The 19,089-nt window shown below is 34.0% G+C and overlaps 3 protein-coding genes across 5 annotated transcripts; all 3 read right to left on the minus strand.

Moving 5' to 3' along the window:
- Window positions 1-1,792: 1,792 nt before the first annotated feature.
- LOC111483113 (scarecrow-like protein 15) lies at window positions 1,793-3,739 on the minus strand. Its single transcript, XM_023129253.1, has one exon. The coding sequence runs from the start codon at window positions 3,674-3,676 to the stop codon at window positions 2,036-2,038; it is 1,641 nt and encodes a 546-aa protein (XP_022985021.1). The 5' UTR covers window positions 3,677-3,739; the 3' UTR covers window positions 1,793-2,035.
- Window positions 3,740-9,519: 5,780 nt separating this feature from the next.
- Window positions 9,520-13,489, minus strand: LOC111483015 (probable protein phosphatase 2C 80). Of its 3 annotated transcripts, XM_023129101.1 has the most exons (6): window positions 13,220-13,476; window positions 12,841-12,883; window positions 12,082-12,728; window positions 11,276-11,600; window positions 10,517-10,666; window positions 9,520-10,116 (listed from the first exon to the last, which is right to left on the minus strand). In XM_023129101.1, exons 3-6 carry the CDS (start codon window positions 12,669-12,671, stop codon window positions 9,784-9,786), a joined length of 1,398 nt encoding a protein of 465 aa, XP_022984869.1. In that variant the 5' UTR covers window positions 12,672-12,728; window positions 12,841-12,883; window positions 13,220-13,476; the 3' UTR covers window positions 9,520-9,783. The 3 variants fall into 3 exon arrangements, with proteins under 3 accessions (XP_022984869.1, XP_022984867.1, XP_022984868.1); XM_023129099.1 differs by lacking the exon at window positions 12,841-12,883 and having other exon boundaries at window positions 12,082-12,840; window positions 13,220-13,489; XM_023129100.1 differs by having other exon boundaries at window positions 12,082-12,883.
- A 741-nt stretch (window positions 13,490-14,230) lies between these two features.
- Window positions 14,231-16,619, minus strand: LOC111483023 (protein indeterminate-domain 1-like). The gene is made up of 4 exons (XM_023129111.1): window positions 16,058-16,619; window positions 15,581-15,977; window positions 15,236-15,477; window positions 14,231-14,825 (listed from the first exon to the last, which is right to left on the minus strand). Exons 1-4 carry the CDS (start codon window positions 16,167-16,169, stop codon window positions 14,380-14,382), a joined length of 1,197 nt encoding a protein of 398 aa, XP_022984879.1. The 5' UTR covers window positions 16,170-16,619; the 3' UTR covers window positions 14,231-14,379.
- Between the last annotated feature and the right edge of the window lie 2,470 nt (window positions 16,620-19,089).

The raw sequence follows: 19,089 nt of genomic DNA on the forward strand, positions 1-19,089 counted from the left end.
TATATAAAATGTTTGAAGTCCATGTGCTTAAGGGCTAAGGTTCGAGACGTGGTGGGAGATGGAAGCTTGAAGCACACAAAAGAACACAAAGGAAAGAAAGAAAAATAAAAGGTTTAAGATTCCAAATTTGTATAATTGATCCAACAACATCACTTTAGTAAGTTCATTTAATTTTTTAGGCATCATCATCGGTATCTTCTATATCCGAAAGATGTTCGTGAGCTGAATTGGTTTGGGTCGTGTTTTTAAATTATGGCTTCAAATTCTTCTAAATATGTACAAAAAAAATAGAGAGTCGTGTTCATCTAACATAGTATCAGAGTTATACTCTAAACTTAGTCGTGCCAATAGATTGGTAAATCCTCAAATATCGAACAAAGGACTCCAAGGCATAGTAAAAAATGACTAGGACTCCAAAGGAGTCGAGTCTCGATTAAGGGGAGGTGTTGGATGATGAAAGTCCCACATCCCTAATTTTGGGAATGGTCATGGGTTTATAATCGAAGAATACATTCTCCATTGGTATGAAGCCTTTGAGGAAGCCCAAAGCAAATCCATGAGAGCTTAGGTTCAAAATGGACAATATTATACTATTGTGGAGAGTCGTGTTCGTCTAACAAATACACTTAGTAGTGTATGGTGATTGGGTTGGATTGAATGGTCGATCAATTAATTTTTTTTTAATTATTTTAATACTAAAACTTCATAAAATTTAAATATTAAATATTTATAACAATCTATACCATTGCACTATAAACTCTATTTTTAAGCTGGGCGAGCAAGAATTGAATTTTTTTAATTTTTAAAAATACAACCCAAAAAATATATTTTTTTTTTGGCCTTGTAATTTTGTGTTTTACTATTTAAAACCGTATATATATATATATATATATATATATATATATAGTTATTTTTAGATGAAAACTTTAATGCAAAGGAAGGATTCATTGCAACCACATCAATCTAAGAAATATTGATAATATTCATTATTTCCTTAAAATGGTAAAAAAAAAAAAAAAAAGTTATTTAGATTACTTGGGTGTTCTTATCAAAATTATAATTATTTTGGGATCACTTTATAAATATTCTTTGGATCAATATTTTTTTTTTTCCAAAGTATTCATATTTTCAAGATTAAATTACAAAAACTTCAATAAAAAAATTAATTTTATTCCTTAAAAAATTACGATATCGATTGACATCGATTCATTAGAATTTTAAATGATGGGTATAGGGATGACTTGAAACGTTTATAAACGGTAACGTGTAAAGTTATAACTTTTGAAATAATATATTTGGTAACGTTTTAGAAGTATGTTTTATAATTTAGCTTATTTATTATGTTTTTTTTTTATATATTTATAAGATATCAGATATCAATTTATTTCTATCTCGAGTTCTTTAATTTATAGATAATATCGATAGATCGAGCTAAATTTAATCGAACTATATTTTATTTTTAATTGATGTCTGAAAATTAACTTTATATAAAGTATTGCTTTTTATTTAGAAGGAATGGAAAGTGCTTTATTTATGATCGATTAAAATTACTTTTAAAATTTGTTATAAGGTTTGATTGTATAGTAAAAAGAGATTTTGAAAATTCTATAAAATAAAAAAATAATAATAATAATAAAATAAAACTTTACATTACTTTGAAAGAAAGATTTTAAATAGGACAGATGACTGTCAACTTGTGATTAATTAATTATTTATATATATATATATATATATATTGCTTTATCTGTAATTAATTTTTTATTTTTTGGAATTAAAAATTATTTAAACACAAGGTAAAAAAGTATCCAAAAAGTGTTCAGATAACATTGTTTTTTACAACAGTTAAAGAAAAACGGTAAATATAACATTGGGAAAATTAAATTCTAAATAAAAAGAAGGTAAATTACAATTTAGTCCCCACCCAATTTATATAATTTCAAAATTTTAAAAATTTTGAGTTATGTTCTTGAATTTGAATTGTAATTTTACTCATGATTTGTAGTTATCCAATTTTACGAGCTCAACTTCTTAACAGCTAACACCTCCACGCGGACGTGGCGACCAGAGGTCTCTCATGCCAGCACAGCACCAGCTCAGCATGCCGTTTGCCAACTTGGAACCCTCGGACCTGTACTTTGCCAAGTAAGCATTCCGCTTGAAAATCAGCAAACTGACTCAGCGCCACCGGCCTCATCCCGACCGAGTGGAACACCTCCCTCCACAGCGGCACCGCCATTCTCCCTGCTCCTTCGACCGCCGCCAAGATCTTCGGCCGAAGAACAAACGTCTCAATCCGCCGCACCCACTCGCCGTCGGCCCCTGCCGCGTCCAGCGACTCGAGCATCATGGCGTAAAACTCCAGACTATCCAACAAATTCCTCTTGAACGACGCCTTGCCGGAGTCCGACCACCCTTCGAAATCGACAAACACGACGACGCACGGAGACACTAATCGCACGTCGGCGAGAAAAGAGGCTATGCCATTAGAACTCCCGAGACGGCGGAAGATGGTCGGAGTTAACAGAATCGCCACCTTCTCCCCTTCCATGAATTTCACCGATTTGAAAGATAACGTCTTGAAAGTCTGAAGCGGCACAAGATCAATATGAAATCGGAGCTTCAAATCTTGAGCAAACTGGCAGAGATTCTCTCTAGTCAACCGACTCTCCACCGCAAATTCCTCAAACACGACGGCGGTAATTCGAATCACTGGCGGAACAACGTTTCTTGATTCTGCTTTATCAGCTATCTCCTTCATGAAAGAGGCGTATTGCCCACCAAATCCGATGTCGAAATCAATTATATGAATGAAAGAGGAAGCGTTGAGAGCTTCGAGAAGGATTTGATTGGTGGTGAAGTGGGAAAACAGGGGAATCGGAGAAATTGCAGAGAAGGCCTTATGGGCCTTAATAGTATGGACGATGTCGGGCCAGGAAGAGGAGGAGTTATGGCGGGTGGCGGAGGTGGAGAGGAGAGATTGAAGAGCTTCTTTGAAGAAGAAGGCGGCCCGGTGAAGAGGTTTGGCGGAGGAGGCGGATTGAAGGCGGTGATTGAGCCGCTCTAGTATGACGTGAGCGAGGTGGAAATCATTGGAATCGAAGCAATCGGCGGCGTCGACGAGATCTTCGAGGAAATGGAGAGATGGGTCGTTGGAATTGGGGGCGAAATCGAAGGTCTGGTGGAGCATGGCGGCGGAGTGATTGGAATATGGTTCGGAGAGGAAGAAATCAGAGGGGAGGAGGTGGGCGGTTTGATCGAACGGCTGGGAGTGAAGGAATTCGGAAAAGTGAGGAACATGATCGTGGGTATTGTCGTCGGTGGTGGTGGTGGTGGCGGCGGTGGTGTTCTTGAGAGCAGAATTGGAGTCATCGTTTACGCCCAAATCGCCCATGATGGATTCCCAGTCAAGGTTCTGGAGAGTGCGTTCATCCCAGTCCAGAGGATGGCTGTTGTTGTGACGGTCGTCGGCGGAGGAGAGAGGGTTATCTGGCGCCACGGGGCTGGGGCTACGGCGGAGATCTAGAACGGAGGTGGGTTCGTAACCGGGGGTGGCGGTGGTGGCGGTGGTGGTGGGGGGGCGGAAGGCGGTGGGGGAGGGGGAGGAGTCGAGCTTAGGATTTGGTGTAGGAGCAGAGGATGGTTTGGATGAGTGGTGATTGGAAACAGGAACTCTCATTCTAATTAACTAAGAACAGGAAGAAGAATTTGTTCTGTTTTTTTTTTCCGATGACTGAGTGAGTTTGTGAATGAATGGCCTTTTATCTCCGAATTGCACGGATTCATCCCACAAATTTTTTTTTTTTTTTAATTCTCACATAAATATTTACCCATTTTTATTTTTCTCCCTTAAATTAATAAAAATATTTTCTACTCTCTTAAAAATACAATTTTTTTAATAATTCTTTTTTAGTTTTAAATTAAAACTTTAAAATTTAAAATAAATATCCTCCCCCTTTTAAAAATTTTAATAATACATTTAAATTTTTAAAAATTAAAAATATATGAATAGAAACTTTATACTTCAAAAATACTCCTAATATTTCAAGTATGAATAATATATATATATATATATATATATATATATATATATATATATATATATTCTCACCCGACATATAAAAATTGATTATAATCTAATCTAACTTTATTAAGATTACTATAAATAATTAAAAATATTTGACGTTTGTAACCAATATTAATAATGTGTTGGAATTAAAAGTACGAGAAGATTCAAATAGCATAATAAAAATAAATCCTAGTAAAAATAATAATAATAATAAACTACTGTTTTTACCTTTCAAAATTTTTAATAACACATTTAAATTTCTTTTAAAAATTAAAAATATTGGGATAAAAAAAGTTATTATCGTATTTCAAAAATACTCATAAAATTTTAAAATATAATTCTTTTTACTATGTTCTTTAATACGAAACTTAAATAATGATATAGAAAAATTGATATTCTTAATCCATTAATCATTACAAAAAAATAATACTTTTTTTTCGAGAATTTCATCCATACAATTAAATTATACTATTATAATTTCATCCATGACTGTTCACAAGTAGTCTCGTAAGTTTAAAAGCACAATTGCAACGATTTAAAAGATATCAACAGACCCAGAACGGTTCGAGATCGATATTTGTTAGAAACTAAAAGTATGTGAATGAAGCTATTGAAGAATTTAAAAAGGAATCGAGAGGAAAAAAGGAAAGTCGAGATTGACATAGAAGAAGGACAAAGTAATATGGTAAGGAAGGGGGCATGATCGACACTACACATACGCCTGCCTGCCTCTTTCTTTTTCATCTCTTACACCCTTCTCTTTCAAGCCTAATCTTGCTTTTCTTTGATTCTCGGCTTATTCGGCTTTGCCCGAGTCGAAGCTGTTCCCCTATTCTTTTGTTCGGGTATGAACCATAGTCGAGTATGTGTCGAGCCTCGAAGCCGAGCAAGAGAGGTTAGAGAGAAACTTTTAGTTTAAGGAAAAAAACATAAAACACATTCATAATTGAGTTTATAATTTCTTTTTATTTTGGTTATTGGTCTAAAATTAAACTTTTAATTTTTTTATAAACATAATTTTATAAGTAAGAAATTTAGGTAGGTGTGAACGTAAAAGTTAGGTTGGATTTGGTTGAAAAAAATTTTTTAGACCAACCTAAATGTTGGTGACCCGAACAATCCAAATAGAGTTCACAATCTAATTCGACACTCTATTTTTTCAGGTTTGGTTGTGGGTTGTTCTTTCTTTTAATTATTAAAAAAATTCTACCTATCCACTTTACATGTTACATTAATAATTAAAATCTCATAAACTCAAATATTAAATATTTACACGTCACAATTCATCACTAACATGAGTTACAAGCATTAAGATGAGTCGGGTTGAGTTGTAACCCTCCTCGACCCAAACTATGTCGAACTGCAAACCAAACCGAATTTTTAGTTTTTTTAAAATTTAACCCAACCTTTACGGTATAGATTAGATAGGTCAAGTTGGTCGAATTATTGAACCATAAACACCCCTAAATACAGACAAATTGCAGCTCAAATATACGAATTTCACTTCAATCGTGAATTCAAAACCCAATAAAAGTTTTTAGAAAAATTACATTTTAAATTTTAAAAAATAAAATAATAAAGAATCAATATAATTATCTTAATTTTTTAGATATTGTTGTTTCTAAGAAATTAAAAAAAAAAAAAAATACTTGGAGGCTAAAACCCTAAATAAGCATAGTTTTAAGTAAGCATTTTGTAAAAGTTTGTAGATTATTTTAGTAAAAAAGAGAGAATAAATTCCTAAAATTATTGAAGATAAGCTCTGACATTTTAAGTGTCCATTGGCAGATAATAATTATATCACGTTACATCAACACACAATCTAACGTTTTCTTAGATACATTGTTATTATAAGTAACAAAATTCTCACTTCATTGCTTCCCGTGAATATTAGCACTAAAATTAGTCTCATTATCAGCGGTAATTATCAAGTTAGAAACCTTCTAAAACTAAGATATTTTATTGGGCGTAAGTCAAATACAAATGGTATCTACGTTAAGCGGGCCATGCTTCCGAGAAAATTATTGATGTTCAACTAAGATTTATATGACATAAAGCTTACTAGTCAAAACGGCTTGAGGTGCTAATCACATTGCTCTTTAGTCTTGGAACAAACTCCTACGTCTTCGTTACCGTTTTTACTAATAAGTCTAGAAAGCTCTTGAAGATTCGACCCATGAGGTCCCTAGAAGTTGTAGGTATTGGAAGTACTAAAAAATATCATTTAATACCTCGGGATCGTGATCGTGGTATTAAATGAGTAATTGTCATAATCTACTTTCATGATAACATGACATGAAATCTCATAACTGACTTACTAATGTATGTAATACGTGCATGCATGGACATCACATTCATCATAAAATATTTTTTTTTGTTTGTTACTCTAATTTATTTAAAAAATTATAAGATATTTTTTTATTAAATCTTAATTAAAACATATGTTATCGATCCCCATAAAAAGTTTGAACTTTCTTACTCCACTTTTTTTTAACTCAATAAAAAATAAATAGTTACGTACAAAAATAATTAACGTTGAATAGAAATAAATTAAAAATATATATGAAAACAACAAAACGTGTTTTTGCTTAAATAAATTTTTTAAAATAAAATCACTTTTTCTATTGAGCACCTTTGACAAAAAAAAAAATAATAATAATAATAATAAATAAAAACTATTAATTAAAAAAATGTGTTTGAGTGATTTTTTATGATAAAAAAAAAAAATTATAAAAATACATTTTTTAAATATTGGGTTAATTTTTCACAACTTTAATTAAAATATTTTATTTATTTATTTTGTAACTTTGTGTTTTGGGATTTAAATCCATAAAATATTGTGATTTTTTTTTTTTTATACATATTTACAAAAGATACTGGAGATATCGAATAAGAGCGTACACTGGTAGGTTGAATTAGTAAAAATTTTTGGACCAACCCAAAATTTCGGGTTGATTAGGTTAGTGACTTGAGCAACTCGAATAAAATTTACCACTCAATCAACCTCTGTTTTTGGGTTGAGTTGCCAAGTCGTTGTTGTTCTTCTTTTTATATTATATTAATAAGCAAAATATCATAAAATTAAAATATTAAATATTTATAAGTCACACATTATCGATCTCGGTTGCAAATGTCAAATATTCTTAATTTTCATATGGTACGATTGAATTGAGTTGTAACTCTATTTTCAGATTGGTTTGGTTGACTTGGCCAAAAAGATGTCAATTAGTGAACGAATTTTTGGTTTTTCAAAAATTCAACTGTAACCCAAACTAGAAAAAAAAAAAAAAAATCTAATTCATGGGTTGAATAGTCTAGGTTGGTCGAGTTCTCAAATCATATGAACACTCCTGATCTCGATTAATTCTTGTCGAACACTCCCGTTTACGTGAGCATTTCAATGGCGCGTGCAAACACTATTTTCTCCTTGGTTTAGTAAAAATCGACATGTAGAAATGTGAGATCCCACATCGATTGGAGGGAGAACTAAATATTCGTTATGAGGATGATCGGAATATGACAATATCTACTAGCAGTGGACTGAGCTGTTACATAATGATATCAGAGTCAGTCAGTAGATAGTACGTGGCATGATCGGGATAGGACTAGAGCCTAGCAATATATAATATGTCAAAATAGACAATATCTATTATAAATTACTTTGGATCGAAGAAACCTAACCCGAACGAAAATAAAAAACAGGACAACTCTTAGCATTACTACTGCCATTTCAATCAATGTGTAAAGATGAATTCGATATAACTTTTTGAGAAGGATGGAAAGTGCTTTAAGACTAATTAAAAGCACTTTTTTTCATTTATTTTTATAATATATTTAAGATTTTAAAATTTCTATAAAAAAAACTTATACATTACTTTCAATTAAATAATATGTATTTTAAATAAAATAAAATAAATGTTTCACCAAAGTCAAATTTATTCAAAAAGACATTTGATTTGGTGTAATATTCTTTCTTTTTATTGATTTATTTATTTATTTATTTATTATATAATTTACCATTTCAAATGGCCCCTCAAATTAAACCTTTATTTCTATGAGACATGATTGATGGGGAAAACCAGTAGAGATAACTTTTGAAATTAAAAAGTATTTAAGCCACACAATAATCAAATACATATATTTTTTTTTTTTATAAAAAGGTTTAAATAATAATAAATACATAAATATAACGCTACCAAATTAATTTTGTCTGAATTTTTATGTATATTGGACAAATTTTAGTTGATTTAGTATAATGTGATTATTTGGCAAACCATTAGAAAAAAGAAAAAAAAAACAAAATAAAATTTTGAATGGAAGTTTGTTATCTTATCTTTAAAAAAAGATTAATTAAATTTAATATGAAGTGACTAAATAAAGCGATTTGGATTACAAACGTGATTTAATATATTGTTTTTTAAAAAGTATATTTGTACTGAGTTATTTGACCTTATCTAGTTGCCCACCGAGGGTTGTTGGGAGAGGAGGAGAGGAGTCCCACGTCAGTGAATTTATAAGGAATAGTATCTATTGGTACGAGATTTTTTGGGAAACCAAAAACAAATCCACGAGACTTTATACTCAAAGTAAACTACATCATATCATTGTGAAGGTTCGTGATTCTTAACACCATCATTTGTAATGTAATATCAGGTTAAATTAGCTACAGTTTGTCAAGTAAATAAGTCACATCATCGTTTGATTAGCTTAATTCATGTTTTAGAACGTAATTAACGTTTTTTTTAACGCATCATCATTGAATTAAGTCATTTACGTGTTTAGTCAAATTTATTTTTTTTTTTCCTACTTTTTGAATTTAACAATAATAGAGATGAAATATTGAGGCATAGGTATATTGAAATTGGTCGGTGGATCTATTTACACCGTGCTTAACAAAATACTCGTATTCGTCAACTATTTCTTTTTTTTTTTTTTACTTTTTTTATTTAATTAATTCAAATTATTCCTTCTGCATATCTATATGGTTACTTTTTCCTGTTTGACAAGTTGAAATGAGACATTGTGGGTATTTGATTTGTTTTTCTTTTTTGGGTTTTTGGTACCCACTTTTATAATTGACACTTGACACCCTCCTAAGATGGGTCTCTACTCAGACTCAACTTTTGTAGATCCACATATTATAGGGCTTTGATTTAATGAATGGACTCTCCTTCACCTTGGTCTCCTTTCGTATAATGAGTAGGTAGTTTGATCCTTTTGATTTTGCTCTTAAAAATGATGGAAGGGTGGGAGATCCTATGTGACCATTAAAATCGTCGATGTCACAAATAGAAATAAAAAACGTCAACTATCACTGATCCTATGAGTATGAATATAACTCAAAAGAATAACATCAAGTTGTAATGACAAAAAGACCGACCAACATAAGCTCGTAAAGACACAAACGTCCGGGCAAAAAGTTGGAAGGATACCATGGTGAGAACTCATTGTCCTTGAAGACTGAAACGAATAATAGATAGGACAGGATATTATTATCACATCAAAAAACAATGACTTAATCGAGTCTGTTCACTAGAAGCAAGAACATGAAGAGATTGCAGAAATCAGTGGACTGCTTCTGCGGTTTTCGTTACTCGAAAATCTCGAGTAATATCTATCATTTGCCTAATGGCTGTTCCTAAAACAGGAGTACTAAGTGATAGGAGTTTGGAAACGCCGGGACCAAAGATTTTCAATCCTCATAATCACCATTGACACTAAAATACACTTGAATCGGGCTCAAGTGTAGAAACAGGAGAATCTGTGGAACTTGTTATATACGACACAACAACAGTGATATCATCCAGCTTACCACCATAGTAGCGATAACCAGCCTCTTGAGCAGCAGCAGAAAACGGAGTCTGCCGGTTCCTATCCAGGGCCCTTTTGCGTGCCAAAGCAGCTATGTTTTGTGCAGTTACTCCGGGTTCCAACCCAGCTCTAACTGCATTAACTACAACAGCTGAAATCTCATTGCTGTATAGATTGTCGAATAATCCATCCGTTCCAGCAACTATAATATCCCCCGGTGTGACGGGTATCATGAAAACCTGACCAGAAGGATCAAAGAAAAGATTCTTCAGTGCATTACATAAACAGAGATAATGTATACCATCATTTAACCAAGGGGAAATAGTGGTCCATACGTATATAGTATCACAATTTATTGCTCAAGGATTTCATGCCATTTTGAGTTTGAAAATTAGTAATAAGGTTCAAAATGAGATAAACGGTTGGATCTAACGGCCTGTTCACATTCGTAATGAATTTCCATAACTCTGCCCCTCACCTGGTCGCAGGAAGATGAGGATTATTTTAACCTTTCAAAGACCAAGTATATGATTATCTCAGTTTAAAGTAACCTAGAACCTCCATCCCTCCTAAAGATATCGATGTTTTAAGCAACATAAAAGTGCAAAAAAAGAGAACTCAGAAAGAAATTTAACAGACCTCTCCAGAGCTCGGTAAATCAGCACCATTGCCGCTCTCCAACTGATAAGGAAAATTGAAGCCATACTGCTGAACGGGAGATCTGAAAATAGTGCTTCCATCTCTTATAACTATGAATCCACTATCCCCCAGATTAATAGCATGGAGTCCCTGTAGAGATATTAAAACAAAACTTTTCATTAATGCATCTATTATAGTTCTTCATTGCATGTAAACCACGTATAGCTGTTCATGTTTCGGGGCCATCTGGGATTTAAAGTATAACACTGATTTTTTTAATGAAAAAAAAAGGGAAAAAAATGAAATAGATGATGAGTACTTCTGAAACTACAAAATTAAAAGTGTAAACAAATTTCACTAAAAATATACTATGATAATTCCATCGTCCAAGAGAGTAAGAAGAGTTAACTTGACTAATCCTAAGCATCAAGGCACAACAAAGGAGATACCTTCAAAATTGGATGATAGCATACTTTTGGTTTGCTAATTTTACACAAATTTGTAGTTAGAAGAAATGGGATAAATCATGTCATTGACACACACAATTTATATGACTTCCAAGTTGAATGAGGATATACTTCTGGACTGACATTTATACACAATTTCATGTCACAGCATTAAGTAATTTATAGGCCAAAAGTAAAGCAAATTAATTTCAAACTTGGTAAGCGATCTTATGATAAATTCCTTCACCACATAATATTAGAAAGCATGGGACACGAATACCTTGGAAGTTATGGAACTCGCAGTAAAGGGTACCTTTTCAGAAAGAGAAATGATGCAGGCTGTTGAAGAACCCTTAGCTGTAGTGTCTGAGTGAGCTTTCTCTAACACCTTGGCAGGGTCAACAGAGTCTCCAGGCTGCTCCTGTATTGCACTTATCGAATTTGACATAAGTTCACGAGCAAACTCCCCAGCATCAACACCAACATCAGCCCAACCACCTACACCATCCGCAACACCAACCACATGTTCATCCACACAAATAAAATGAGCATCCTCTCCTCCTGTCTCTTCTTTCGCTGGATGGGGAAGATAGCATGATCCTGAAAGCAGCTTCAAAGTTCTCTCACCTAATAAACCTCTAGAGATCAAAACAAATCGTGTCAAGGTACATTAGTGTGGAAGATCAAATGGCTTCATAAGTAAAGGTTTACTATACAGAACACAGGAGGAAGAATGATAAAGAGATTGAAAGAGGAAAAACAAAAGAAGAAAGAAGAAAACTCAACACCAATACCAATAATAGATAGTGACGTAGTACAGAGAGGATATACATGAACATGGGCTCAACAAACACTCTCAAGTAGGCAATTCAACCATGGCTCATTAGGATTAACATCCTTCAGCATAAGACAGTAATTATCAGGGTATAGAACCATGACTAAGTCCAATGATGCATCAGAAAATGATATTACCAAGATAGTCCAAAGGATTTAAACATTACTAACTAAATAGTCCTACTCGAACTATGACTACTAGATTGAAAGAAGATATACCAATATACAACTAAAAGCTCTTACAATATACATTAATCAAACTAAGAACAAAAATAGAAGACATACTTGCTTGACAGAATGGTTGAATTTGTGAACTGTTCATCACTAGAATTGCTGTCAAAAGCAGGAGAATTAGCAGTCCCAGCAACATAGCATGCATAAGATAAGGCATGAAGATTGGTTAACCCAACTTGCAGAAAGCAATTGCCCTTCACATGCATTGCATCAATTGAACTGCTCCAAGCGATTCGACAATTATTGGATGCTTGTTTCCTTCTCAAACTCATACGAGCATTCTGAAAATTCCTATGATTTCTATGGTTGAACACTCCCCCAGGTGTTGCAAGCTCTAAAGCATTTCCACGGTTTGTGATTAAATTTTCAACAGAGACATCTCCAAAAACAGATTTAGCACAATAAGCAGCCATGGATTTTCTTTTGGACTGGAATCTTGGTGAAAAACTAAAGGTGTTTGATATCGTGAATGTGGAATATGGCAAGGAATGAGACAACCCGCAATCCTTGGTCAATAATTCCCCTCGTCCAAGCAGCAAATTGTTTCTATAGCACAGACCACTTTGATGTCCAGCAGCTGTGGCTTTCTGAACACCAGAGTATATAATAGTATTAAGCCTCAAAACAGATCCTGTTTGCATCTTAGTCCTTTTTAGAAAATTCCTTTGATTCAGAAACTCTCTCAATCAACGTAGAACCTATAATACCATACAGATTGTAAAGTTTCATCACTCTGAATTCATCTACAAACCAACCAAACTAACAAACTTTCAATCTGAGATTCGTCCACAGAATGCAGCTGAAACAAACCTGATTTGGAAAAGAGAATCAATTAGTCATACCAAAAGCATACCTGCAACAAGTGAGATGAAGTGAGCTACGCAATATGGTTAATATTTGTAGGTTGACTGAAAAATTAATCCAATGCCAATCAGTATCAGCATCGCCATAAAACAACACCAAGAAATAATCCCTGGTGTAGCATATTATGTTCTTTTCTAACGATTGACGCCACAAATTCATCAATTCGCTTGAATAGGGTTCATAACAGTAAACAGAAAAACAATCAGAGATTTCAACTGTGACTATCTCCTGGGTATCTCTTGACCATAGCACACAATTTCGAGAAAGTGCATAAGTTACACCATGAAAATAGGAGGGAAAACAATGATCAAAAGAAAAAATGTACCGGTTTACGTAAAAAATCGATGAGACAGCGAGTTAATGATTGAAGTTAATATGAAGTGCGGGGCGAAGATGTGGGAAAATGCATCAACTGGAGGTTAGCAAAATTAGCGCTTAATAAGGAAAATCCGTCGCCTGAGAAGAAAATTCTGCAAGTAATTGAACGAGAATAAACCCTAGGAACTCAAACGAGCGCCAGAGGAGCTCCGAAATGGATGACGAGCGCCAATTCAAAACCTTCACCGGTTTTATGTGTAGGGTTCACATATATTTCGAAAAATTAAATAAAATAAATAAATGCAATTGATGATTTTCTTGAGGGAAATTTAAATTAATACTTTTTTCTGCTCCTAAATTATTTTTTTAAGGCCAACTCGAGATATTTAATAATAATAATAATAATAATAATAATATTTTTTTTTTTTTTAATCACAAATGACAATGATTGCATATTTATTTAGTGGGTGATACTTACGATGATGATTTAGAATTTACTTAATTATATAAACGAACACGGCTCTCTACAGTGATATGATATTGTCATTTGGAGATGGAAAGAGTATTCCTCGAATATCTTTGAATATAAACTCATGACCATTCCCTAAATTAGCCGATGTGGGACTTTTATCATTCAACACCTCTCCTCGAACAAAGTACGTCTTCCCTTAATCGAGGCTCGACTTCTTTTCTTTTGGAGTCATTTGTTCAACATTTGAGAACCTATTGACACGACTAAGTTTAGGGCATGACTCGAATACTATGTTAGAGGAACAAGACTCTCCATAATGGTATGATATTGTCGTATAAGCTCTCATGGATTTGCTTTGTGGTCCCAAAATGACTCACGCGAATGGAGAGAGTATTCCTTAATTATAAACCATGATCATTCCCATTCCCTAATTTAAGAAATGACGACTTTCATCCTCACTTAAATCTAGACTTGTACCATCAAACATCAAACTAAAAAAAATTATATAAATTTGAAAATATATGAACTTATTACAAACTTGAAATGGTAGACTATGAGAGCTTAAATTGAAACGAAGAACAGATAAAATACACTTTTCTAAAAGATCTGATTTCATAGTTGTTTTACAATCTGACGCCGCATTTTGCCCACCACTGCCACCGGCGCGGCGGAGGGTTGCCCTTTCCGTCCACTAATTATAAACTCCCCTGTTGTGCAGAAGAAGAGGAAGACGACAAACCAAATCCACGAAACACTGATGTGCTGGCCGCTGCAGCAGCACCCATTTGAGCGGCCTTTTGCAGGAGCCCAGTGGCGGACATGGCCGGTGGCGTTGGCGGCACGTATGGGCGACTTTCTTGGATTCCGGCTCCGAAAAGCGACCATTCGCTGTGGTTCGATAGGCATAGAGAAAGTGGTTCAAAAACCAACGGCGATGTTATTTCGGCCGCCCGATCGGGTCGCGCCATGGCTCGTAATAAGTCGCAAAATCCGGGCTGCTGCGGTGGCTGTAAGCTCAGTGATGCGGCGGGTGAAGCAAACAAGCTAGCCAATACTGTAGCGTTGCTGCTGCTGGAATTGCTAGGTACGGTCGTTTTGCCTGGTGACTCTACTAGCGGCTGCGGAGGATTTCCCGGCGAGGCTGAAATGAATTAAAAATGGAGTTTTAAACCAAAAGGGTCACTGAATTTATTTCCAAAAAAAAAAAAAAAAAAAAAAAAAAAATCCCTTTCAATTATGAAATATTATTTTAAAAAATGTATTTTTCAACCTAATAATTGAATGAAAAATCGATAGCTAATATGTTATATGAAATTATTTATTATTATCTTTACCATTTATTTCATTTCATGTTAAAATATTTTTTTAAAATATTTACATTCATTTTTTATCCGCTAATTATCATACTAATTAATTTTTATTTTATTTTAAGGAAAAAAACTTCAATAGTATTTTTTAAAATTCAAACCTAAAAATAAAACTATAATTATATATTTTCAAATAAAAGTAAATTTAAATTAAAATTCATGATTTAAACCTAATTGTATTTACCTTTTTTCTGAATGGACGAGATTGAAGATATCGCTTCAGTGGATGATGGAGGAGCTACTGGGGCGGCGGCGGAAGTGGCGGAAAGAGAAGCAGCAGTAGGCGGCGGAGACGAACAACTCGGTGGCTGAACTTGGGGATCGGACTCCAAATTAGGAATCTCCGCCGTCGCCGGAGACAGAGTAACGGCGGCCTCCTTCGTCAACGCATCACAGAAAGCTCTGTGAGTGATGAAACTATCTCTTCTACAAAAGTACAAAAAAAAGAGAATCGAAATCGAAATTCAAAAGACCCATTAAAGGAATTGACCAAACAAACAAAACCCATAAATTAATTTTGAAATTTGACCTTGAAAACACAGTTTCACAGTCACATCTGTACTCTCTGGTGCCGCAAATTTTAGAATGGGCTTTCCAATCCGACTTGACTGCGTATTTCTTGGAGCACCGGTCGCACTTCCACTTCTTCTCGCTGTGTTTCCGGCAGAAATGCTTCTTTATTCCGGTGAGATCGCCGAGGGCTCTCGACGGATGGTGGTGGACGCACGACGGCTCTGGGCAGACATACACTTTCTTTTTCACCTCTTTGCTCGTTCGTTGCCGGAGTTTCCATGGAAGATTATGACCTCGCCGGTGTAGTTGCAGATTCTGATCTCTTTGAAACCCTTTGTTGCAGATTTCACACACAAATCGATTTGTGGCCAAAAGGGTTTCCGGAGACAGAGCAATTACCTCTGCTTCCGGATCTGTTTCACAAAATCATTCAAATTTAAATGGAAAAAATAACAAAAAATCCAAATTTCACGACGAAATTAGCGGTTTTCACCTGGCATTCCTGGTAAGTTACGCTTCTTTTTCACGGCGGATTTGGGCGGCGGAGGCTGATTTCCAGTGGAGGAGATACTGGCTTCACCGGAAGTTTCTAAATCCGTCGGCATCTCGAATATCTGAAACGCCTTTTGACGGCGGCGGGATTGTTTTTCTAGGTTTTTATCGATCTTTTCTGCCTCATCTATCAGTCAACCTTCTTTATTTCATACCCACAAACTCAAACCCCATTAAAATGAAAGGGGAAAAAAGATCAAATCTAATGGGAGGCGACGGAAGCCGAAGGAGCCACTGATACCACGGCGGCCGGAAAACCAGTCTCCGGCGAGTAAACTCAAAATAAATAATCAAAAGGTCTTTGCAAGTTGTAAATGAAATATACCATCTGGGGTTCTCTAAAACTTATCTCCATAATCGTAGAACTTATAATACATAGCAAACCCAGAAGATCAGAGGTAGAAGACGATAAAAATGAAAATAAAAATAAAATAAAATATAGTTTGTACTGAGAATATGGAGAAAGCTTGATTTGAAGTCCTTTGTGTTGACTTTTGGGTAAAAAAAGACAAAGAGAGAGACCAAATTTTCGAAAAAATCATAATTTAAATGCTAAATTGTCTAATCATAGGATAATTTTTTAATTATATACGGATTAAAAACACAGTTTTTATCCTAAAAACTATTTAACTATTAAGTTTATTTTTATAATAATTTAATTTATGTAATAAAATACAGTGTAACATGGGATCCCACATCCATCCGAAGGAGAACAAATCATTGTTGTAGAAACCTCTCACTAACCGGGGCAGAGAAATTTCGAAAGAGAGTTTTGAAACCAAAATTTGAGAAATTGAAATTGGTGTTAAATGGGAATGTAAGTAAAAGGGAACAACAACGGCTTACTGCATGTCACTATCAGGTAGAGAGAGGTTAACAACTAATCATATCCCCTATAGTACTTGGGGCATTTTAGCCCTTGTAGGTGTATTAGACATGATTTTGGTCAACGGTCATACACCCTCGTACTAACCCAATATGAAATAGTAAAAAACTATCTAGAATGAAAGCATGTAAAAGTGGTTTGGAACGGCATGCAACCATGGACAACACATCCTGGACAATCAAGATCGAGACATCTGTCATGCGGCCATTGACAACACACCTTGGACATGCATGACCATGACAAACGCGTTTTAAAAACTTTAAACAAAAGGTATAATTAGTGATGAAGTCTAAAAAAGACAAATATCTCCTATTTGTCTATAAAATATGAAAATTAAATCATTTATGATTGGCAGATTAAATTGTTATAAATTAACTTTAAATGAAATATTCCTCAACTATTTATAATAATATTATAGATTTTAATTTTTTATTTATTTAATAGATTATCAAATTCTACAGGTAAATCTAAAAAAGGAGGGGAAAAAAGTTAAAAATGAAATTATTTAACTATAAATACATAATAAAATTTATGAATTATCTGATAATTTAACCGAATTTAAAATTGTGACGTCGAAAGGTTAGGGTTATACGACACTGAGTTAGGTCTGAGGAATTACCGCGTAAGTTGCCGGTTGCCGGTACTTGGTTGTCGTTGTCGTTTAGTGCCGTGTCGTATTTTGATTTTGGAATTGTCCAAACGGACAGCTCACCGGTTTGGGACTCTGGACCGGCTGCTTTGCTTTTCTTTAATCTTTAAAAGTCAAACTGCTTTTGTATTGACTTGGGATTTTCGCCTACCCTACTTTTGTATGCACGCCTCTCCACTATTTCCCGTACACTCAGCTGCATGGGATTGCTACCCCCATTTGAAGTGACTTTGTAATTATTCACTTTTAAAATAATAATAATTGATGTATTATTATTATTCGTTGAATTACATTCATATATTAAAATGTTTAATATTTCTGTTATTTTAAACTTTTTAAAGGTATGTCTATTTTATTTTAATTATGGATTTTTAAAAATTTTAAAATAATTTTTTTTTAACTTTTGAAGTTATGTTTAACTAATTTAATATTTTAAAATTTTTAATAATTCACTGAACCATTAGACTCTAAAATAGTATATTTTAAAATTTTATTTTCTGACTTGAAGTCATAGAACAACACATGATTAAAACGAAAATGTCATAAATAAAAGATAGAGGATGAGTGACTCAAACGAAAGTACTCCAAATCCACACCTTTTCCAATGGTCTTATGTGAGATCACATATCTGTTAGAGAGAGAAATTAATCATTATTTATAAGTGTATGGAAATCTCTCTACTAGATGAGTTTTAAAAATGCGAGGCTGACGATATGTAATGGGCCAAAATTGTCAATATTTGTTAGTCGTGAGCTTGGGTTGTTACAAATGGTATAAGTGTCAGTCACAGGATGGTGCGAGGCACTAGTCAAAGTAGGGATAGATGCTCTCCATAATAGACACATTTTAAAACTGTGAGACTCATGACAATATTGTTATTGATACACCTTTAGATATTGTTATTGTTGATCTGGTATAAAATAAAATACGAGATTTAAAGTAAGACTAGTAACGTAATAAATATTAGATGGAACGATGGAACCAACCCTGCTATGGCACACGAGCACCATCAACAGTCACAATTGATATAAAAACAAGGAGACAAATGACAATAGTCACCTAAATACAAAAACCATAAAAGAAAAATTTATACACGAGTTACCAGACAAAGAAACATCTTTATTAGATGAGGCCGACATAGCTTGAGATGACATCCACGAGGTCCTAGACGAAGAAAACCCTCTACGAAACAAAATCCACAATTTATTATTTGTAATTTTGATTTTTTTTTTAATGAAATTAAGTAAAAATACATCAGAATAGATTAATCATTCATGTTTAGAATCGTAATTAAGTGGATGATTCTACATTTGAACGAGTATCACTTTTTGGGTGTCTTGGGACCCAATGTCTATCACTTGATATCTCCTCCTACACATATATAGCATGAATCAACGTGATTTCTTGTTGATCCTTCCTTTGCAAATATTGGAAAAGG

The sequence above is a fragment of the Cucurbita maxima genome, unplaced genomic scaffold, assembly GCF_002738345.1.
Source record: "Cucurbita maxima cultivar Rimu unplaced genomic scaffold, Cmax_1.0 Cma_Scf00008, whole genome shotgun sequence".
NCBI lineage: Eukaryota > Viridiplantae > Streptophyta > Magnoliopsida > Cucurbitales > Cucurbitaceae > Cucurbita > Cucurbita maxima.

Coding starts and splice junctions, on each gene's coding strand:
- LOC111483023 (XM_023129111.1), bottom strand. CDS start 16,169: ATGCCGACGGATTTAGAAACTTCCGGTGAAGCCAGTATCTCCTCCACT. Junction 15,978..16,057: donor TAACTTACCAGGAATGCCAG/GTGAAAACCGCT, acceptor TTTGTGAAACAG/ATCCGGAAGCAGAGGTAATT. Junction 14,826..15,235: donor CTCGTCCATTCAGAAAAAAG/GTAAATACAATT, acceptor AATTCATTTCAG/CCTCGCCGGGAAATCCTCCG.
- LOC111483113 (XM_023129253.1), bottom strand. CDS start 3,676: ATGAGAGTTCCTGTTTCCAATCACCACTCATCCAAACCATCCTCTGCT.
- LOC111483015 (XM_023129099.1), bottom strand. CDS start 12,671: ATGCAAACAGGATCTGTTTTGAGGCTTAATACTATTATATACTCTGGT. Junction 11,601..12,081: donor TCAACCATTCTGTCAAGCAA/GTATGTCTTCTA, acceptor TTTGATCTCTAG/AGGTTTATTAGGTGAGAGAA. Junction 10,117..10,516: donor ATTTACCGAGCTCTGGAGAG/GTCTGTTAAATT, acceptor CCTTCTGGTCAG/GTTTTCATGATACCCGTCAC.